Source organism: Nerophis ophidion, linkage group LG22 (assembly GCF_033978795.1).
Source record: "Nerophis ophidion isolate RoL-2023_Sa linkage group LG22, RoL_Noph_v1.0, whole genome shotgun sequence".
NCBI classification, from domain to species: Eukaryota; Metazoa; Chordata; class Actinopteri; order Syngnathiformes; family Syngnathidae; genus Nerophis; species Nerophis ophidion.
Genome location: NC_084632.1, coordinates 1,204,793 through 1,227,519, shown reverse-complemented (window position 1 = coordinate 1,227,519; position 22,727 = coordinate 1,204,793). Strand labels below are relative to the sequence as shown.

General features: G+C 40.3%; 2 protein-coding genes across 5 annotated transcripts in view; one reads left to right on the top strand and one right to left on the bottom strand.

Annotated features, from left to right (window-relative positions):
- Nucleotides 1-3,465: 3,465 nt before the first annotated feature.
- On the bottom strand, nt 3,466-8,771 carry gpx7 (glutathione peroxidase 7). The gene is made up of 3 exons (XM_061882943.1): nt 8,556-8,771; nt 5,611-5,872; nt 3,466-3,750 (listed from the first exon to the last, which is right to left on the bottom strand). The coding sequence occupies exons 1-3, from the start codon at nt 8,685-8,687 to the stop codon at nt 3,587-3,589; spliced, it is 558 nt and encodes a 185-aa protein (XP_061738927.1). The 5' UTR covers nt 8,688-8,771; the 3' UTR covers nt 3,466-3,586.
- A 2,339-nt stretch (nt 8,772-11,110) lies between these two features.
- Nucleotides 11,111-22,727, top strand: part of atpaf1 (ATP synthase mitochondrial F1 complex assembly factor 1) — a 32,104-nt gene continuing 20,487 nt past the window's right edge. For 3 of the 4 annotated variants that reach the window (XM_061882940.1, XM_061882941.1, XM_061882939.1), the window contains exons 1-8: nt 11,111-11,354; nt 12,934-13,042; nt 15,257-15,319; nt 15,379-15,441; nt 18,682-18,732; nt 19,586-19,633; nt 20,920-21,015; nt 21,304-21,408. In XM_061882940.1, the coding sequence (XP_061738924.1) occupies nt 11,137-11,354; nt 12,934-13,042; nt 15,257-15,319; nt 15,379-15,441; nt 18,682-18,732; nt 19,586-19,633; nt 20,920-21,015; nt 21,304-21,408 (753 nt within the window). In that variant the 5' untranslated portion in view covers nt 11,111-11,136. Of the gene's footprint in view, nt 11,466-12,933; nt 13,043-15,256; nt 15,320-15,378; nt 15,442-18,681; nt 18,733-19,585; nt 19,634-20,919; nt 21,016-21,303; nt 21,409-22,727 lie in introns of all 4 variants that reach the window. The other variant, XM_061882942.1, reaches the window with a different exon arrangement.

Genomic DNA, 22,727 nt, shown 5'->3' with positions numbered 1-22,727 from the left:
GATTGGTGGGGACACAAAAGTGCTCCAAGGCAGCACTCTGAAAGTTTACTATTTTTTTTTTTTTTTTACATGAGCAATCATAATTTCACGTCATGCAGATGTTATAGGGTAAAGCAACTAAAATGAAAGCAAAGGAGACAACTTGGAAGAGTTCTCATCTTTACAGTTTAGTGTAGGGCTGTAGTGCAAGTGTGCATCATACTGTCAATCAACATAGCCTACTGTCCATCAACAACATCACAAATACATTCATGCAATACAACATTGTAAATGAACATAAATCAACTGAAATAATCTTTTCCCCAACTTGTGTTTAAATCACTCACAATTTTCCCTTCATCTACTTCTTTTTCTATTGCTGCTTTTGTACTATAAATATGTTTGTCACTAATACTCAAATACAAGCAGATTAGTGTCCACTGGTTGTTCCTATTTGAAAGAGCCAAACACATGCCTCCGCCGCTCTGTCACAGAAATGAACTGCTGGCAGATTTCTCTCAGGTCAGTATTGTCCAGTTTTCCCTGATGGACACAGCAAGATTGTTCAGTCTTACTTGTGTCATGGTGGTTCTAAGCCATGTTTTAAATCTCCTTAAAAATGATCATCTAGTGATGTTTTTTTGTATTTCCACCACAAAGTTTTGTTAATTGGTATTTTCAAATCGTTGCTCACTTCTACACAAATACATGAAACTAAAAACTAAGTAAAAAAATAAAACGGAAAGGTGAAATCCGGTGATCTGATTGGTTATTAACCGTGGTTTAAATCTTCTAAAGCCTTATCACAGCGCAGGCTATCACTCCGCCTCAGGCACGCATGACTGCTATGAATGGAAGTTGTTGTCATGTATCCATGACAACGGACTGTTGCAGTCCGTAGTAAAAGACAGCTGATGTTTTTACGGTGTTAAAAAACGGACTAAAGTAGTGGAATTCACATGTTCAAGGTTAACGTTCACCTCCGGGAGGGGGGGGTTAACAATGGTAGAGGGGACTGAGCATTGACTTTCACCTGAAAAAAAGCGTAGGAAAAGACGAGATGCAGTGCTAAATAGGAGCTAACGTCTGGATAGGTGGGACTATTTTTTCCACGGTGAGGCTATTTTATTGGATAGTATGTATTTCTGGTTGAATAAAACTACATTAAATTGATTGAGTATTCCTATTTCATATTGCCTTTATTGGTAACCGTTTTATAAAAGCAATATATCACTCCAGTCCATGGTATATATGCTCATTATAACACTCTAAGGGGCGTGACTGGAGTGATATATTGTTGAATTATTCAATATTGTTGAGCCTCTATACACCCTTGGAGTAACTTACAGTTTGACACCTAAAGAAGTCTCTTATATCCAGTTTTCTTTTCATTGACATCCTTCAAAACCTACAGCACGCACGCAAACAGACACAAACACAATGTTAATCACAGCACTGATATTAAAATCCATCTAGCTACCGTGTGCCAGGAACAACAAATGCCAAACATGTTGACAACTTACACTGATAGTTGCACCGCCTCTTGTCCGCTCGCTAGCAACTAGCATGTAGGCTAGCTTTTACAAGCAGGAGTGACAGCGGGGACAGCCAATCACACGTAAGTTAGCATGAAACTGGAAACCAATCAGGGAGCGATATTTAGGTTAGAGGCGGGACTTCTAGCAGAGACCGACATTTAACCCTTTCTGTGCCATAATCATTGACTAAACATTACGGGCAGCGCTTGTATTGATAGTGACTACACAGTAGCGGCTGGATATTGGTAGGGACGTGTCCCTAGCGTCCCTATACCCAATTCTTCGCCCTTGTTTCATTAGTATTGCGGTAGTATACTAATACCCGTATAGGGTACAACCCTACCAGTTACTATGGTGATATGAGTCACAGCAGGTCAGAGGAGGCACCAAGCAGTGTGGGTGGGGAGTGTTTCCACAGAGTGTTTCCAGAGCCTGAAATGTGGGTGTCAGGGACAGACGTGGAAGGAGATTTTTACAAGAAAGTTCTAAAGCTTGGTGATATATCACAAATATCAGATTGTAGATGTTTTTGTTTTTTTTACCCTTCACATCCATATTTCACTGTGTTTGTTGCATTTTTGTTGCATTTGGCTTGATTGTAAAATACGTGGATTGAGAGAGGGTGTGATGTTCTCAATATTCAGGGTTTTATCCTTCATAGAAACATTAAAAATTCCATTCCTATTCAAGGCGGTCTGTCATAACATTTTTAGCGTTCTGTCAGACATTTTTGTGAGGTTTTTGTATTAGTTTTCCTAAAAATAGATATACCGACCCCCAGACACATTTTTTTTCTCCAAATGTGGCCCCCGAGTCAAAATAATTGCCCAGGTCTGATTTGATTGAATTGTTGTTTTACTTCCCCTAGGTTTTGTACAGCGCTTTATTTTATCTGTGAAAAGCGCTTTATAAATGAATTGTACTTACTTACTTTTAATATTTGAGTTGACTCTGTAGTGCAGGGGCCTGGAACCCATGGCTCGGGAGCCAGATGTGGTTCTTTTGATGACTGCATCTGGCTCTCAGGTAGATCTGAGCTGACATTGATTAACACGATAAGTAATGAATAATTCCACTTGTAATCACAGTGTTAAAAATAACGTTCAAAATATAAAACATTCTCATGCATTTTTAATCCATCCATCCGTTTTCTACCGCACCTGTTCAAGAAGTTGTGTTAATGGTAAGAAGTTATTGACTTATTATTGGTTAGTGTGGGGCTTGCCCTGCAGGGGGTTCTAGAGACCACCAAGCACCGACACGAGAGCCTGTTTCAGGGTTACAATACTATTTTAGTTTTCAATCAGTCTCTCACTTGCTTTCCAGCTATTGTCTTTTTCTATTTCGTTCTCGCTCGCACTCTGGCTCCAGCTCCAACCCTGTCTCTCCTCCTGGCTGCTGCTTATAAACAGAGCGACAGGTGATTAGATAACAAGGCCCAGGTGGGCCATCTACGTACCTGTTGCTGATTTAGAGTCTGGTCCTGGCAAAATCCCGCTTCGCTGCAGGCCCGCAGGCCACGCCCCCTCCATAGTTAGCTTCAGAATAACAATGTTATTACAAATAAAAAAAGACCTATTATACTCTAGAAATGTTGGCCTTTCTTAAAAATGCATGTGTTTAGTTGTGTTCAGTGTTTAAAAAAAATATTATATGGCTCTTACGGAATTACATTTTAAAATATTTGGCTTCTTGGCTCTCTCTGCCAAAAAGGTCCCCAACCCCTGCTGTAGTGGAAAAAGTCGGGCCCTGGTCAAAAAAGTTAAGAATTCCTGCTGTATGTTATTTTTATGACAGAATGTATTCTAAAACAGTGCACTTGTGATCTCTTAATACCCCGAGAATATATGCATCTGGACGGTTGAGAATATTTTTAGATAAATTAAAACTGTTTTTGTTTACTCCTGATCTTTAAAGAGATTGGACACTAATAACAGCAACACCCGAGTTTGTTTGTAGAAAAATGTGTTGATTTAATTGGAAAATGTTTTATCAGTGCTTCGAAAATGCTTTCTCTTGGACTGAAGATGTTCCGTTTGTTCCATCCATTGAAATTTCCCCGTGCGACATCACAGCTCTTCTTTCTTCTTCAGGATGATCTCCCGCACCATTTCAGCTACTTTAGGACGGATTTCTTCCACGGAGACCTTTGGTCCCCATGCATCCACCACTTTCCCATTCACATCAATCAGATACTTCCAGAAATTCCAGTCGGGCTCCTTGCCAGACACCTCTGGAAACAAGAACAAAATCCACGTAAGCATGCACTTTATACTTACAAATAGAGATGCCCAATAATGGCTTTTTTGCCGATATCCTGATATTGTCCGACTCTTAATTACCGATTCCGATATCAACCGGTACCGATATATACAGTCGTGGAATTAACAAATTAAAACTAACAGACATTGTACAGTTTGTAGAATTGATGTCCAAAGCTAGAAATAAAGTTCTTCCAAAGGACTTACAAAAGTTGTTTGTGTTCACGTCTGAAGATGAGAACCACAGAAGTATGATTTTAAACATCCAAGAGTGCCAACAAATTTGAAACAAATGTGCTTGTTTGTTGTTTGTGTGAAAGCATGGAATTCTTTAAACAAAGACTTAAAAAGTTGTAATAATATCTTTGAATTTAAAAAGAGTTACAAAGAGAGACATCTGGAATTATCCATCCATCTTCTTCCCCTTATCTGAGGTTGGGTCATGGGGGCAGCAGCCTAAGCAGGGAAGCCCACTCTTCCCTCTCCCCAGCCACTTGGTCCAGCTCTTCCCGGGGAATCCTGAGGCGTTCCCAGGCCAGCCGGGAGACATAGTCTTCCCAACGTGTCCTGGGTCTTCCCCGTGGCCTCCTACCGGTTGGACGTGCCTGAAACACCTCCCAAGGGAGGCGTTCGGGTGGCATCCTGACCAGATGCCCGAGCCACCTCATCTGGCTCCTCTTGATGTGGAGGAGCAGCGGCTTTACTTTGAGTTCCTCCCGGATGGCAGAGCTTCTCACCCTATCTCTAAGGGAGAGACTCATTTGGGCCGCTTGTACCCGTGATCTTGTTCTTTTGGTCATAAACCAAAGCTCATGACCATAGGTGAGGATGGGAACGTAGATGGACCGGTAAATTGAGAGCTTTGCCTTCTGGCTCAACTCCTTCTTCACCACAACAGATCGATACAGCGTCCACATTACTGAAAACGCCGCACCGATCCGCCTGTCCATCTCACCATCCACTCTTCCCTCACTCGTGAACAAGACTCCTAGGTACTTGAACTCCTCCACTTGGGGCAGGGTCTCCTCCCCAACCCAGAGATGGCACTCCACCCTTTTCCGGACGAGAACCATGGACTCGGACTTGGAGGTGCTGATTCTCATTCCGGTCGCTTCACACTCGGCTGCGAACCGATCCAGTGAGAGCTGAAGATCCCGGCCAGATGAAGCCATCAGGACTACATCATCTGCAAAAAGCAGAGACCTAATCCTGCAGCCACCAAACCGGAACCCCTCAACGCCTTGACTGTGCCTAGAGATTCTGTCCATAAAAGTTCTGAACAGAATGGGTGACAAAGGACAGCCTTGGCGGAGTCCAACCCTCACTGGAAACGTGTCCGACTTACTGCCGGCAATGTGGACCAAGCTCTGACACTGATCATACAGGGAGCGGACTGCCACAATAAGACAGTCCCATACCCCATACTCTCTGAGCACTCCCCACAGGACTTCCCGAGGGACACGGTCGAATGCCTTCTCCAAGTCCACAAAGCACATGTAGACTGGTTGGGCAAACTCCCATGCACCCTCAAGAACCCTGCCCAGAGTATAGAGCTGGTCCACAGTTCCACGACCAGGACCAAAACCACACTGTTCCTCCTGAATCCGAGGTTGGACTATCCGGCGTAGGCTCCTCTCCAGTAGACCTGAACCTTCCAAATTGTGGGTTTTCAACAGTGTTTAGTGTTTGGTTTTAATAACTAGGTCAAAACCTTTCACTGTGTGTGTATAAGTACTTTTTGAGCACATTCAACAGTACCGCGATAATAACGATGTTGTAGTATCGTTACATCCCTAGTTGGTATCAAAGCAAAAGGGAGGCCTGCAACCTACCGAGCAGGTACTTGTAGACGTTGTTGGCTCCGATTCCCACAGTAGCGATTTTACTGAACAACGGGAAGGAGGCGCCGTAAACGCGCCGCACGAAGCTGTCGATCTCCTTGTCGCTGCCGGGCTCCTGCTGGCCGAACTGGTTGCAGGGGAACGCCAGCACGTTGAAGTGATACGGCCCAAAGTCCCGCTGGAGCTTGGCGAGGGCTTTGTAGTGTTCCTCGGTGTAGCCGCAGTCACTGGCCACGTTTACCACCAACGACACCTGACGTGACGCAAAATAACCCAGCTTACTTCGTCTTTCCCGTTTCCTCTTTTCAAATACACAACTTTAGGAGTCCAAGGAAAACATGATACAGTAGATCAGGGGTAGGGAACCTATGGCTCTAGAGCCAGATCTGGCTCTTTTGATGACCGCATCTGGCTCTCGGATAAATCTTAGCTGACATTGCTTAACACGATAAGTAATAAATAATTCCGCTGGTAATCACAGTTAAAAATAACGTTCAAATTATAAAACATTCTCATGCATTTTAATGCAACCATCCATTTTCTACCGCACCTGTTTAAGAAGTCGCATTAACGGTAAGAAGTATTATATTTATTATTGGTTAGCTTTAGAATAACAATGTTATTAAAAAGAATAAGAGACTTATTATACTCTAAAAATGTTGGTCTTACTGAAAAATGCACGCATTTAGTTGTATTCAGTTTTAAAAAATATTATATGGCTCTCACGGAAATATATTTTGAAATATTTGGCTTTCATGGCTCTCTCAGACAAAAAGGTTCCCAACCCCTGCTGTAAATGTATCATCCACCCTCATGTACCAAGAAATAACATTCATAAAAGTACAACTAAAATATGGCCATGTCTGGATTTTCCACAGTAATAACAACCTAAAAAAAAATTTTTTTTTTGCATTTTGTTTGCTGCTGTGCTTCCAGGTTCAATTCTGCCATGCTTTTATTTTGAAGCTTACTTTGCAACAAAACGGAAATCGCTCTGTACGTGTGGTAATTCTGTGTAAATACAAATCCTGTTTCCATATGAGTTGGGAAATTGTGTTAGATGTAAATATAAACAGAATACAATGATTTGCAAATCCTTTTCAAGCCATATTCAGTTGAATATGCTACAAAGACAACATATTTCATGTTCAAACTCATAAACTTTATTTTTGTGCAAATAATCATTAACTTTAGAATTTGATGCCAGCAACACGTGACAAAGAAGTTGGGAAAGGTGGCAATAAATACTGATAAAGTTGAGGAATGCTCATCAAACACTTATTTGGAACATCCCACAGGTGTGCAGGCTAATTGGGAACAGGTGGGTGCCATGATTGGCTATAAAAACAGCTTCCCAAAAAATGCTCAGTCTTTCACAAGAAAGGATGGGGCGAGGTACACCCCTTTGTCCACAACTGTGTGAGCAAATAGTCAAACAGTTTAAGAACAACCTTTCTCAAAGTGACATTGCAAGAGATTTAGGGATTTCAACATCTACGCTCCATAATATCATCAAAAGGTTCAGAGAATCTGGAGAAATAACTCCATGTAAGCGGCATGGCTGGAAACCAACATTGAATGACCGTGACCTTGCATCCCTCAGACGGCACTGTATCAAAAACCCACATCAATCTCTAAAGGATATCACCACATTGGCTTAGGAACACTTCAGAAAACCACTGTCACTAAATACAGTTTTTCGCTACATCTGTAAGTGCAAGTTAAAGCTCTACTATGCAAAGCGGAATCCATTTATCAACAACATCCAGCTTCTCTGGGCCTTAGATCATCTAAGATGGACTGATGCAAAGTGGAAAAGTGTTCTGTGGTCTGTCGAGTCCACATTTCAAATTGTTTTTGGAAATATTCCACATCCTGTCATTCGGACCAAAGGGGAAGCGAACCATCCAGACTGTTATCGATGCAAAGTGTAAAAGCCAACATGTGTGATGGTATGGGGGTGCATTAGTGTCCAAGGCATGGGTAACTTACACATCTGTGAAGGCAACATTAATGCTGAAAGGCACTTACAGGTTTTGGAACAACATATGTTGCCATCTAAACGCCGTCTTTTTCATGGTCGCCCCTGCTTATTTCAGCAAGACAATGCCAAGCCACATTCAGCACGTGTTACAACAGCGTGGCTTCATAAAAAAAGAGTGCGGGTACTTTCCTGGCCCGCCTGCAGTCCAGACCTGTCTCCCATGGAAAATGTGTGGCGCATTATGAAGCGTAAAATACGACAGTGGAGACCCCGGACTGTTGAAGGACTGAAGCTCTACATAAAACAAGAATGGGAAAGAATTCCACTTTCAAAGCTTCAACAATTAGTTTCCTCAGTTCCCAAACGTTTGAGTGTTTTTAAAAGAAAAGGTGATGTAACACAGTGGTGAACATGCCCTTTCCCAACTACTTTGGCACGTGTTGCAGCCCTGAAATTCTAAGTTAATTATTTTTTGGAAAAGAAAATAAAGTTCATGAGTTTAAACATCAAATATCTTGTCTTTGTAGCATATTCAACTGAATATGGCCTGAAAAGGATTTGCAAATCATTGTATTCTGTTTATATTTACATCTAACACAATTTCCCAACTCATATGGAAACGGGGTTTGTATTTAAAGTACTACTTCAGTAACAATAACTATTACAATCACGTTTATGTGTATTCACCAACTTGCTGGTGAAATGTATAACCGTCACTGACTTTGTAAGAAGAAAAGCAGGATGCTCACAGTAAAGTGGGAAAGTTGTTCAAGTCAATCCTAAAGTTGCCACGTAAGACGCCTTCGTGTTCGGAAGGTGACGTCACAGTAGCAACTTTACACAAAGAGTGCTAAAGTAGTTTGTTATTGTTATTGATGATGCAACATTGCATCTAGAAATATGAGTTTAAAAAAAGAAGAACAAAAAGACTTGTATCTGCCGGCCGACTTACCGATCCCCGGTATTTGTCCAGTGATACCAACTTCCCTCTGCTGTTGACAACTTTGAAGGAATAAAAGTCTTTCTGCTTGCTGTCGGACACACTGAGTGCAGTCAGCAACATCGTCACCGTCAAGGACAGCATCTTCAGCGCTGATTGATTATTGCTGCTTTGATGCTTCTCTACTTTGCAACGGAGGGACGAAGGCCGATACAATTGTCGATACCACGGGTCATATCAGAATTAGGTCGACACCAGGATGACGTGAGGATTTGGGATCGATATTTTCCAGTTGTCTTTCTGTTTGTGTTATTTTTTTACTATTTCTTTTAACTCATATTTAAACTATTCTTTATTATTAGGTTGGCAAAAATATGCTATGTTTTTTTATCTTTGTTTTATTTTTTACTATTTTTAGCTCATATTTAAACTGTTCTTTATTATTAGGTTGACAAAAATATGCTATATGTTTTTTTATCTTTGTTTTATTTATTTTTTACAATTTTTAGCTCATATTTAAACTGTTCTTTATTATTAGGTTGACAAAAATATGCTTTATGTTTTTTTTTATCTTTGTTTTATTTATTTTTTACTATTTTTTTTAGCTCATATTTAAACTATTCTTTATTATTAGGTAGACAAAATATGCTATGTTTTTTTAATCTTTGTTTTATTTATTTTTTACTATTTTTTAGCTCATTTTTAAACTGTTCTTTATTATTAGGTTGAAAAAAAAAAGCTATATGTTTTTTATCTTTGTTTTATTTACTTTTTACTATTTTTTGGCTCATATTTAAACTGTTTATTATTAGGTTGACAAAAAATATGCTGTTTTTTTGTCTTTGTTTTATTTTTTTAACTCATTCAAACTGTTCTTTATTAAGTTGACAAAATATGCTATGTTTTTTATCTTTGTTTTATTTTTATTTTTTTACTATTTTCTAACTCATATTTAAACTGTTCTTTATTATTAGGTTGACGAAAAATATGCTATGTGTTTTTTTTAATCTTTGTTTTATTTATTGTATTTTGTATAATATATATTTTTATTTGTCTGCAAGAGGAAAAGAGTAGTGCAGCTCTAAATCCAGCAGAGGGCGCTGCCTCACAAGTCAATTCATTCAACGTACTCCAGCTGTGAGGTGTAATGCGTGTTTGATTGATTGATTGGTTGATTGAAACTTTTATTAGTAGATTGCACAGTACAGTACATGTTATGTACAATTGACCACTAAATGGTAACACCCCAATAAGTTTTTAACTTGTTTAAGTCGGGGTCCACCTTCATCAATTCATGGTAAATTTGGTGACTTAGTTTAGCGTGTATAATAAAATGTTTATTATAGAGTTTAAGTATTAGTAAAAAAAAAAAGAAAACGCATTTTATGGCTTTTGTTTCCCATTTGTTTTTTGTTTTAGAACACTACCACCAACTCTTCAGACTAAAGTGTTTACAAAGTACAAAAAAGGAAGAACCATGATAAATATTCTGAATTTCATCAATCGATTAATTTTTCAAGATAATCTTGCTCATCTCACCATATGAATTATAACTTCAATTATTATTTATCCATATATATATATATATATATATGTGTGTATATATATATATGTATGTATATATATATATGTATATGTGTATATATATATATGTATATGTATATATACATGTATATGTATATATATGTATATATATGTGTATATATATATATATATATATATATATATATATATATATATATATATATATATATATTGAACAAAAGTTTTAGGAACTGCTATGTGAAGGAAAAGGGGTCGTATTAAATAAACTCTGCTTCTTCCTACTCCCTTTTCCAACATGTTGAAAAGAAAAACAAGAAATTGTGGTTTAAATGGGTTGTACTTGTATAGCGCTTTTCTACCTTCAAGGTACTCAAAGCGCTTTGACACTACTTCCACATTCACCCATTCACACACACATTCACACACTGATGGAGGGAGCTGCCATGCAAGGCGCCAACCAGCACCCATCAGGAGCAAGGGTGAAGTGTCTTGCTCAGGACACAACGGACTTGACGAGGTTGGTTCTAGGTGGGATTTGAACCAGTGACCCTCGGGTTGCGCACGGCCACTCTTCCACTGCGCCACGCCGTCCCTATCATGTTATCATGTTGTATGCTTGTATGTTCCAAATAGACTCAAAACTCAAGAATAGGGCGGACTTTCTGTTTAATGAAATGTTTTTATTTTTTTTCATAAATTTGATTATGAAGAAAAAACGGATTTATTTCCATTTCATTTTGAGATACACAAGTAACAAACAATACGTCCTTCTTTTCCTATCAAAAAACACATCATTTTAAAAATGGTTATTTTTACATTCTACATTTGATATAACATCAAAATAAAAACCCATCTGAACCGGAAGTTATGTATTGCTCTTGTGATTTGTTTTTATTGTGCAGTTAATGTTTGTATTAACTGTAAAGTATTACTTTTCACAAGAATGAAGGAAAAGAATGTCCACTTTTATGAAATAATTCGATGTTGTCTCGCCTTCCTCTTGGAGGAAGCAACATATCGACAGCAGTTCCTCGTCGGACTGTTGTAGATGTGGCACCGTAGTGACGGGCAGATGGCGGCGGGCTTGGTCCAAATGTCATGTTTGTACCGCAGAATGTTGGCCGTGCAGGCGGCCGCTGTCAGGCCGCTCATTCCCGGCCTGGTCCCGACTCGCTTCCGGGCCTTCTCGCTGCGGAAAGAGGACGAAGACTTGGAGAAGAATCCCTACTACCGGAAGTACCAGGACAAGATCAACAACCTGCGCAGGTCAGCGAGCTTCCTTGTCAGATCTAACTTCATGCTTTTAAATACTTTATCAACTCTGAAGCGGGGGTCTTAAACCCTGTTGACCTGCGGGCCACTGGATGCAGAAACTGGGTGAGGTTGGGCCGCGAGGAAAGATTCTTTCAAAAATCTAACATGAACTTTTCAATGAATTCACCTTCAAAGAATGTCTTTCCCGCCCTAGCAACATACTTCATATTGTTGTTAATAATAATAACAATAACAATGGCCGCAATTTGCAAATTGAATATCAAATCAAATGTTTATTGGATACAGTGTACATCCACGACAGAACTATAAACTAAACTACTACCACAACTTGCTTTACTATTTATCAAATATAATAATGGAGGGTTACCTGGAACTTGAAGTAGGTCACCCGGCCTGAATCCACATTTGGTAGTAGTTTAGTCGTGGATGTACACACTATACTGATGAATCAATCAATGTTTACTTATACAGCCCTAAATCACTAGTGTCTCAAAGGGCTGCACAAACCACTACGACATCCTCGGTAGGCCCACATAAGGGCAAGGAAAACTCACACCCGGTGGGACGTCGGTGACAATGATGACTATGAGAACCTTGGAGAGGAGGAAAGCAATGGATGTCGAGCGGGTCTAACATGATACTGTGAAAGTTCAATCCATAATGGATCCAACACAGCCGCGAGAGTCCAGTCCAAAGCGGATCCAACACAGCAGCGAGAGTCCCGTTCACAGGAAACCATCCCAAGCGGAGGCGGATCAGCAGCGCAGAGATGTCCCCAACCGATACACAGGCGAGCAGTACATGGCCACCGGATTGGACCGGACCCCCTCCACAAGGGAGAGTGGGACATAGAAGAAAAAGAAAAGAAACGGCAGATCAACTGGTCTAAAAAGGGAGTCTATTCAAAGGCTAGAGTATACAAATGAGTTTTAAGGTGACACTTAAATGCTTCTACTGAGGTGGCATCTCTAACTGTTACCGGGAGGGAATTCCAGAGTACTGGAGCCCGAAATGAAAACGCTCTATAGCCCGCAGACATTTTTTGGGCTTTAGGAATCACTAATAAGCCGGAGTCTTTTGAAGGCAGATTTCTTGCCGGGACATATGGTACAATACAATCGGCAAGATAGGATGGAGCTAGACCGTGTAGTATTTTATACCTAAGTAGTAAAACCTTAAAGTCACATCTTCATAACATTCAGAACATAGAGTTCTAATTCTTTTTTAAAGGCAGAAAAAACAGGTCGGCTATTGAGAAACTTACATTTATGAATATAAATCTTTGCCAACAGTATAATGAGGTTGCAAAGGTAAAATTCATTTAAACATTTTTTTTTCATACAGTGCAAATCCAAATAGCACATCTTGAAAACAAAGCACAAATTTGTCATGAATATTGTCCAGGATGAAGCGACAGGTTATAGGTGGGTTTATTTGAGTATTTCCTTGCCCGGATGTGGGTTAGGTTCAAGGGATGTCGTTAGTTTGTGTAGGCGTTGGTGATTAAGGGCTATACAGATAAAATTAGTTCGGTTGATCGATTTTGTGTTGTTTTTTTTTTGGTTTTCAGTTCCAAGCCGGAAGAGATGAAGGCACGGATGGAAAAACGTCACGACGCAAAGAAGGAAGTGCTGGGACATTCCAAGCAAGCAGAGTTTGTGAAGTTCATGGAACAGGAGGTGGAGTCAATTTGAATACAATCAAGCATAAACTTGTAGCAGACTGAAGACAATAATGAAAGTAGATGAGGCAACTCCTGAAGGAATAGCATGTGAATGCTCCAATGCTGAGGTTGAACTGGAATGCTGATAGAATGTAGTATGAATGTTTAATAGTTTGATTGTTAAATAGTTTGACTTTTACAGGAAAACTTGAATTTGGTTTGGAACTTGAGAAAGTGTTAGTTTGAATTTCCAGGATGAGTGGAATGTGTTGAAGGTGGAATGGTTTGAAAAGGTTGGAAATTGTGGAAGTTCGAAAAATGGCCAATTCATTTTGAATCAATCCGTCCATCCATCTTCTTCCGGTTATCCGTGGTCGGGTCGCAGGGGCAGCAGCCTAAGCAGGGAAGCCCAGACTTCCCTCTCCCCAGCCACTTGGTCCAGCTCTTCCCGGGGGATCCCGAGGTGTTCCCGGGCCAGCCGGTAGACATAGTCTTCCCAACGTGTCCTGGGTCTTTCCCGTGGCCTCCTACTGGTTGGACGTGCCCTAAACACCTCCCTACAGAGGCGTTCAAGGGGCATCCTGACCAGATGCCCGAACCACCTCATCTGGCTCCTCTCCATGTGGAGGAGCAGTGGTTTTACTTTGAGTTCCTCCGGATGACAGAGCTTCTCACCCTATCTCTAAGGGAGAGACCCAAACTCATTTGGGCCGCTTGTACCCGTGATCTTATCCTTTTGGTCATGACCCACAGCTCATGACCATAGGTGAGGATGGGAACATAGATGGACCAGTAAATTGAGAGCTTTGCCTTCCGGCTCAGCTCCTTCTTCACCACAACGGATCGATACAGCGTCCGCATTACTGAAGACGCCGCACCGATCCGCCTGTCGATCTCACCATCCACTCTTCCCTCACTCGGGAACAAGACTCCTAGGTACTTGAACTCCTCCACTTTGAATGGGGAAAGTGAGAAAAAAAAAAAAGGAATAATGGAAAATCAGGGATTTTTTTTTAGAATTGTTGAAGTAGAGCACACAATTCCCAAACAGGTTGAATATTTTGAAGTTGGAACCGTTTGAATCAGTTGAAAAATTTGGGAATTATGGAACTTTGAAGAATGTCCCGTTCATTTCAATGGGAATTTCCGAAAGATGTGAGGATTTTAGAAAAAGCGGGAACTTTTGGAAAATGGTAAAAAAAACCTTGAATGACTGGTTGGTATTGGTGTTGGAATTTTTCAAATCGGTCGAGAAATGTTGAAGTAGTAACATGTTGAATTAAGAAATGTTATTACAGAATTCCTGGGATTTCAGTAAAAAACGGGATTTTTTCCAGTTCACAAAACAACTTTGTTTCTTGTCCTGATTAAAAGGAATGTTTTAATGGAGAAGTGGGTTGAAAAACATTTAAGGATTATAAGGGTGGAAATAGGGCTTTGGAAAACCAGGAATTCTGAAAAATCCTGGAAATTTTTTTGAACTTGAATTTGCAGGATGGTGCAATATGTTGAAAGTGGAATGCTTTGAATTGGTTGAAAAATATGGAAATGGTGAAAAGTTGGCCAATTTATTTTAAATGGTAAAAATGTCCCAGAAAACTGGAAAATCTGGGAATTTTTAGAATTGTGGAAGTAGTAACATATTGAATTGAGAAATGTTATTACAGAATTCCTGGAATTTCAGGAATAAATGGGAATTTTTCCAGTTCAAAAAACAACTTTGTTGCTTGTCCTGAATAAGAGGAATTTTTTGACGATGGAACGGCTGAAGTGGGTTGAAACATTTGGAAGGGATTATTAGGGTGGAAATAGGGTGTTGGAAAACCAGGAATTCTGAAAAATCCTGTAATTTTTTTAAACTTGAATTTCCAGGATGGTGCAATATGTTGAAGGTGGAATGGTTTGAATCTGTTGAAAAATGTGGAAATGGTGAAAAGTTGGCCAATTCATTTGAAATGGTAAAAATGTCCCGGAAAATCTGGGAATTTTTGGAATTCATCAAGGGATCAATAGGCTGAACAGTTTGAAGTTGGAACGGTTTGAATCGGGTGAAAAATGTGGAAGGTAGAGCGTGCCAAAATTTGGAGAAGAATAAGAAAAACAACCATATGTGTGTATGCTTTGCAGCATTCACACAATTATGTTGCTTGAAGTCATTTCTAGATGACAAGATTACTGTTTAGAAATGCAAAAGTAGACCTTGTTTTTGATTTTTTGGGACTTTTTGTAGTTGGAGAAGCGAAACAAGCTTGCTGCCGGCGATGGAACATCAGCCAGTTTCACCAAAAACAAGGTGAGTCTTGTGTCTTTTCTGCAAGATGAGGCTGAGGATGACGGCGACATGTCCTTCAGATGCTGAGCTCCATCCTCAACCTGGAGCTGATCCAGGACAAGACGGGTGAGGAGATTGCAGAGGTGAGGAGAAAAGGTAGCAACACTACACTTACAGTAATTATGCTAGAATTGAAATGCATCAGGTTGAAAATATTAATAGAAGATTAAATGTGAACTGTACTTAAAAACCCAGCATATACAGTAGCGCTAAGTAAATAAATCCATGATTATTAGGTTGAAAATAATACAATTACAGTATTTCCGCCAGAAAATGTGTTAGTTAAGGTGGTGTCATTCCGGCGGACAGACCGGGGAAGGTGGTGGAAGGGTGTAAGGATCGGTGTAACTCGGCCTGTCGCCATCACGTCTCCACCTTGTCGCTGCCACCAAATAGCCTGGGGGGCAATAGACTGCAGACTGCAATGAAGTAGGCCAGCTTTGTCGCGTGAAGAAGCCTACAACCTCTGGGTTGTGTTTTCCGCTCCATTTGCTGAATGGCGATATACGATATATATCTCGATAGTTTTTCCCGTAAAATAAAAACAAAACAGTCCTAGTTACCTGAGATACTAGGTATGTAATTTTTATGACTTAATAAGTCAAAATAATGACTTTTGAAAAAAAGAATTAAAAGTGGGACATATGTTCAACTCATCATGCTTAATTTTGTATAGCATTTGGGAAGCCTGTAGTTGATTTTTATTATGTAAATGTGATATTTTTATCAACATGTGATAGCAGGGACCCTGCCATTAAAAACTAGGCTGCTACATTACTAATGATAAATGTAACTACATCTGAAAAAATAGTGCAATAGCAATAGGAGATACTATTCATCCCTGAACACCAAGGAGTTCATATAGGTTTTATGATGCAGGTACATCATTATATCAACTATCAGAGACAGAAACTCTTCATTTAACATAATGTCCTTTTTTGCTGCTTCAACACACCACAATCAACACAGAAAAAGGTCAAATGAAATAACTTAGTTGTTAACTGTAGGTCAGTAATGCTTGCATTTCTCTCAGACAGACAGGGCTTTGCTGTCTGTAACACACACACACACACATGCGTGTTCTGAATACCCACTGCTGATTGGCTGTTATTGCTCTGCGTGCAACCAATCAGATGGTTGTGTGGGTGGGACAATGCTGGGTGCTGCAGAGACGTACTGACAGAGGCAGAGGCAGAACTAAGCGGAGCAGCTTGTTAAGACTTTAGTTTAGGCGGTGGCTCTGCGGGAAACCCTGAATTAGCTATATTAGCAGGCTTCATCAGTTCTTAAAACCTTTTGGGACCGAGGGCCGTAGTGAAAATGTGCCAACTGGCCGCGAGCCAAACACAGCCATTTTAAGCGTGACACACAAATAACCAAAAGTTTGAATAACAATGGTAGATGGCAACTAGTTAGCCTTGCAAACATGCCATCAATGATGGTGTGAGCTTTAAGGGTGACCCAAAACTTTTTCCCTTCCAATACGATACTGATATTGATCCCGTACAATATCAGCCAAAATTATACATACTTGTAATATTTTTTATTGTGGAATGTTGGAAAATGTTTAATCAAGTGAAACCGGACGAACAGAACTACGGTAGGGATGAAAAAAAACTATTCTGCGGAAATTATACATACCGTATTTTTCGGACTGTAAGTCACAGTTTTTTTTTCATAATTTGGTGGGACTTATACTCAGGAGCGACCTATGTGTGAAATTATTATCACATTACCGTAAAATATCAAATAATATTATTTATCTCATTCACGTAAGAGACTAGACGTCTAAGATTTCATGGGATTTATGGATTAGGAGTGAGAGATAGTTTGGTAAAGGTATAGCATGTTCTATATGTTATAGTTCTTTGAATGACTCTTACCATAATATGTTAGGTTAACATAGCAGCCACCTTCTCAGTTGGTTATTTACACTTATTCAGCCTGTTATTCACTATTCTTTATTTATTTTAAGTTGCCTTTCAAATGTCTATTCTTGGTGTTGGCTTTTATCAAATAAATTTCCCCCAAAAATGCGACTTACACTCCAGTGCGACTTATATATGTTTTTTTCCTTCTTTATTATGCATTTTCGGCAGGTGCGGCTTATACTCCGGAGCGACTTATACTCCGAAAAATACAGTACTTGTGATATTTTGTAGTGATGAACGTTAGGAAATGTTTGATCAAGTGAAACCAGTCAAACAGAACTATGGTAGGGATGAAAAAAAAGTAACCTATTTATTATTAAATGTTTGAAATTGACTTTTGCTGTCTTTAAGTGGAAGTGGAGTGGTCATTTTTTCCAATTAATAAATACTTCTGAAGTTAAGCTCATGACACACTATGTTGAATCATGCGAACACGTTTGTTACTGGATACTTTCTTATACACTTCCGCCTTGGAGACTTTGTAAGAGTAAATAATATACAACTATAATTATTTGATACTTGTTTAAATTGACACATGAGATGTTTTACACTGAACTATTGTTCAATTATTATCACGTGTGTCTAACTTTAGTGCTAATGTGTGCTTAGCTGTTGTGTAGCTACTAGTAGCCTATAGGCTAACATGTTTACCTACTGTATTTGTAAATGACTTCACTAAAACAGAATCAATTGGAGGACATTGAGATGTTAACTGGATGTCCAGCTTAGCACAAGTAAACATGCTTTTAGTAAAACTAATATTGGAAAGTTCAGATACAAGTCAATATATTATAATGGTGTTATAATCCAATACTTGTTTTTTATGCTGATATGTGATATCAATATTGGATCAAGACAACCCTAGTGAGCTTAAAAGATCAGTATGAATATGTTAGGTTTGGGAAGCCTACCTTTGGTGGGACAAATTTGGTCCCCGGGCCCTACTTTGGGCATCCCTGAATAACAGTATAGAAAAGACCAAGTTGACATACTTATTAGGGGCTAATGATTTAAAATTCATTTTGGACCTTTCAGGGACAAGTGGTTGAAAATGGATCAAAATGATATTGTCTAAATGATACATAGAGTCTCAAATATGTAAATAATGTACATCCCTGTTTAAAATCCCATAGCAGTTTTCACCTTAAAATCCTAAATAAAACTAAATTTTTTCTGGGTTTCAAGAAAATACCACTCATGTTGTTGCGTAATCATTCCACGCTGCAAAAAGAGTGCTGCAAATAAATCACAAAGAATTCAATTAAATGTTCAAGCTCAAAATGAGTTCATGTGAACTTCTGACTGCATATTTGGAAAGTCAGTTGTCCACATGGTTATGGTGAAACATAATATTGTTGTCTATTTATTGTATTTCCTGTCTACTTTTCTCAGATCTGGATGAAATATTTTGCCGCCAAGGACACAATCAGCGCTGTCATTTCAGTAAGTTGACGGGTTATACTTTACTCATTTGACTTTCACAATGCATTATTCCTGTGTTGGTGGGAAAATCATCTTCTGCAAAAATATTGCTGATGACCTCACAAGACGAAGGTCCTGGGTTTGATCCTGCGCTCGGGATCTTTCTGTGTGGAGTTTGTATGTCCTCCTGTGACTGTGTGGAGTACTCCGGCTTCCTCCAACCTCCAAAAACATGCACCTGGGGATAGGCCCCTCCCACCTCCAAAGACATGCACCTGGGGATAGCCCCCTCCCACCTCCAAAGACATGCACCTGGGGATAGGCCCCTCCCACCTCCAAAGACATGCACCTGGGGATAGGCCCCTCCCACCTCCAAAGACATGCACCTGGGGATAGGCCCCTCCCACCTCCAAAGACATGCACCTGGGGATAGGCCCCTCCCACCTCCAAAGACATGCACCTGGGGATAGGCCCCTCCCACCTCCAAAGACATGCACCTGGGGATAGGCCCCTCCCACCTCCAAAGACATGCACCTGGGGATAGGCCCCTCCCACCTTCAAAGACATGCACCTGGGGATAGGCCCCTCCCACCTCCAAAGACATGCACCTGGGGATAGGTTGATTGGCAACACGAAATGGTCCCTAGTGTGTGAATGTTGTCAGTCTATCTGTGTTGGCCCTGTGATGAGGTGGCGACTTGTCCAGGGTGTACCCCGCCTTCCGCCTGAATGCAGCTGAGATAAGCTCCAGCACCCCCCGCGACCTCGAACGGGACAAGCAGAAAATGGATGGTTGGATGGGCATTTAATTGACCACAACTGGATTGTTAAGACGTTCCAAATGTCTCTAATATCTAGTGTGTTTTTTTTACAGACTGAGACGTACGACATTATTCACACCCGCGCCACTTCTTGTCCCATGGTGACGTAATTACTCTACTCTTTTACACCACCTTGTCTGTCCTCTTCATTGCTGCACACTTTCACCTAACGACCGCACACTTTCACCTAACGACCGCACACTTTCACCTAACGACCGCACACTTCCACCTAACGACCGCACACTTCCACCTAACGACCGCACACTTCCACCTAACGACCGCACACTTCCACCTAACGACCGCACACTTTCACCTAACGACCGCACACTTCCACCTAACGACCGCACACTTTCACCTAACGACAGCACACTTTCACCTAACGACCGCACACTTCCACCTAACGACCGCACACTTCCACCTAACGACCGCACACTTCCACCTAACGACCGCACACTTTCACCTAACGACCGCACACTTTCACCTAACGACCGCACACTTTCACCTAACGACCGCACACTTTCACCTAACGACCGCACACTTTCACCTAACGACCGCACACTTTCACCTAACGACCGCACACTTTCACCTAACGACCGCACACTTTCACCTAACGACCGCACACTTCCACCTAACGACCGCACACTTTCACCTAACGACAGCACACTTTCACCTAACGACCGCACACTTCCACCTAACGACCGCACACTTCCACCTAACGACCGCACACTTCCACCTAACGACCGCACACTTTCACCTAACGACCGCACACTTTCACCTAACGACCGCACACTTTCACCTAACGACCGCACACTTTCACCTAACGACCGCACACTTTCACCTAACGACCGCACACTTTCACCTAACGACCGCACACTTTCACCTAACGACCGCACACTTTCACTCTGCTCTTTTCCTTGCAGCGTTACAGTGAGCAGTGAGTTATTTATAAATTGTTTTCATGTTAAATAGTTTTTTGAAAACAAGCCTCACTTACTGTAACGTTTGTGTAAAATATGGGTGTCAAACTCCTTTTCATTGAGGGCCACATGGCTGCTTTAGGAGGGCCACTTGTTACCATCATCATGTTAAAATAATGCACTTTGTGACTTCAATAATAAATATGGCAGTGCCATGTTGGCATTTTTTTCCATAACTTGAGTTGATTTGTGTTGGAAACCCTTGTTACGTAGTTTAATGCATCCAGCGGGGCATCACAATTATTAATGTGTTCATTCCACCACTGTATGTGTTGGTATCGGTAATTAGGAGTTGGACAATATCAGAATATCTGATATCGGCAAAAAAAGCCATTATCGGACATCTCTAATTGTAACTAACCTTTAATTATTTTTTTAAACCCTTTTTTTTGTTTTTACTCTGTCTGCAGTTCCTGTTTGCGTTGCCACAGATGGAAGGTTACGAGTTCTTTGTGGGTCAGTGGTCTGGCCATGAGCTCCATTTCACCTCGCTCATCAACATCCAGGTGAGTCCACACACCTGTACTTCCTGCAGTTTGTCTTTTCCCGCACAGCGGCCCCCGCGGTGATCATGTCTGCCTCGCAGGCCTGAGATTATCCAATTAGTTTGTGCATCGCTGGCTTTTCTCCACTTCACGTCCCAAACACGTTGGTGTGTGTGTGAGAGGAAAGTATTCGACCCCCTGCTGTAGTACACCTGGAAATATGTATTTCATGTTTTTGTTCTGAATTCTTTTGATGAGTTGAAGTGTTTGCAGGAAGACAATGTTGTGATTTCTGCTGGTGTTTGACAGACGTTGGGTGAGAACGCTCCTAGTCAGCTGATCCTCTACCACTACCCTGACTTGAAGGACAAGGGTGTTGTGCTCATGACAGCAGAGTTGGATCCCAAGTTTATTGTAAGTACAGATGGGTATCTTTTCCATTTCAAACGATGCCTGTTTTTAAGAGTAGTGGTAATCTTACCTTGTTAACAATAACATTGCATGCAAATGTTGTATTAAACATTCAACAGTGAACTAATGATACAGTAATTCTACTGGTCAGTTGTATTTTATAGACTATTTTGTAACTGCAATGTGCTCACATTCTTGCCGTCTACTAAAGTTTAGCCATTAAGTTGGATGTGCCAGGCGTGTCTTTTGTTGAGTCCTACAAAGTGTTCGTACTGTAAGTTAGGGTTGTACGCTATATGATTCATTAGTACCATAATATTAATGAATCATATGCGGTACTATACTGCCTCTGAAATGTACCGGAGTTGGCAGTGTTTTAGCTACTTCTCAATCACTAATCCTCGCCTCCATGGCGACAAATAAAGTAAGTTTCTGACAAGTACCATTATCACCGCAGGACGAGGAATAGCTAAACATGCTTCACTACACACCGTAGCTCAGCGGCGTCACAATATAAAAACAAACACCATTGGTGGATCTACACCTGACATCCACTGTAATGATACCAACTACAGGAGCGATACTACTATGATTACTTCAATATTTTTTGGCATCTTCTTTTATTTAAAAAAAAAAAAAAGTATATCATGTTTATTAACTCAGGAAATACGTCCCTGGACACATGAGAACCTAAATTATAACAGGTGTAACGACTTGGTATCGGATTGATACCCAAATGTGCGGTATCATCCAGAACTAATGTAAAGTATCAAACAACAGAAGAATGAGTGATTGTTACATTTGAACAGAAGTGTAGATAAAACATGTTAAAAGAGAAAGTAACAGTAAATGAACAAGTAGATTAATCATTCATTTTCTACCACTTGTCCTTAATAATTAAATTGAGGCCACAATATGTTTTTGCATATGTCAGCAGTCTAAATTAGGAGCTTTTGTTTGTTTACTTTCAACTAAAAGACAATGCCTTGCATGTTCACTACTTTATTTAAGGCAATAAGAAACATATGTTTAATGTACCGTAAGATTTGTTTGTTAAAATAAAGCCAATAATGCCGTTTTTTGTGGTCCCCTTTATTTAGAAAAGTATCAAAGTACAGAGAAGTATCAAAATAATTTTGTAACTGTTACCAAAACATTGGTATCGGGACAACACTACTGTAAGTATTGTACTTATTACGTGCTAGTTGTATGTTTGTAACGTGCAACTTAGTTGTAGTTTTCATTACCAAGGTGTAAACCTGCCATGTAAAATTGCTAATGCTAATCACTAGCATGTATATGACTTATCCAATGTAAATTAG

Bases quoted from the DNA above. Each gene is read 5' to 3' on its own strand.
- gpx7 (XM_061882943.1), bottom strand. From the start codon at position 8,687: ATGCTGTCCTTGACGGTGACGATGTTGCTGACTGCACTCAGTGTGTCC. The intron at 5,873-8,555 runs GTAAGTCGGCCG...GCGTCACGTCAG, and splicing joins TGGACAAATACCGGGGATCG to GTGTCGTTGGTGGTAAACGT. The intron at 3,751-5,610 runs GTAGGTTGCAGG...TCTTGTTTCCAG, and splicing joins CGTCTACAAGTACCTGCTCG to AGGTGTCTGGCAAGGAGCCC.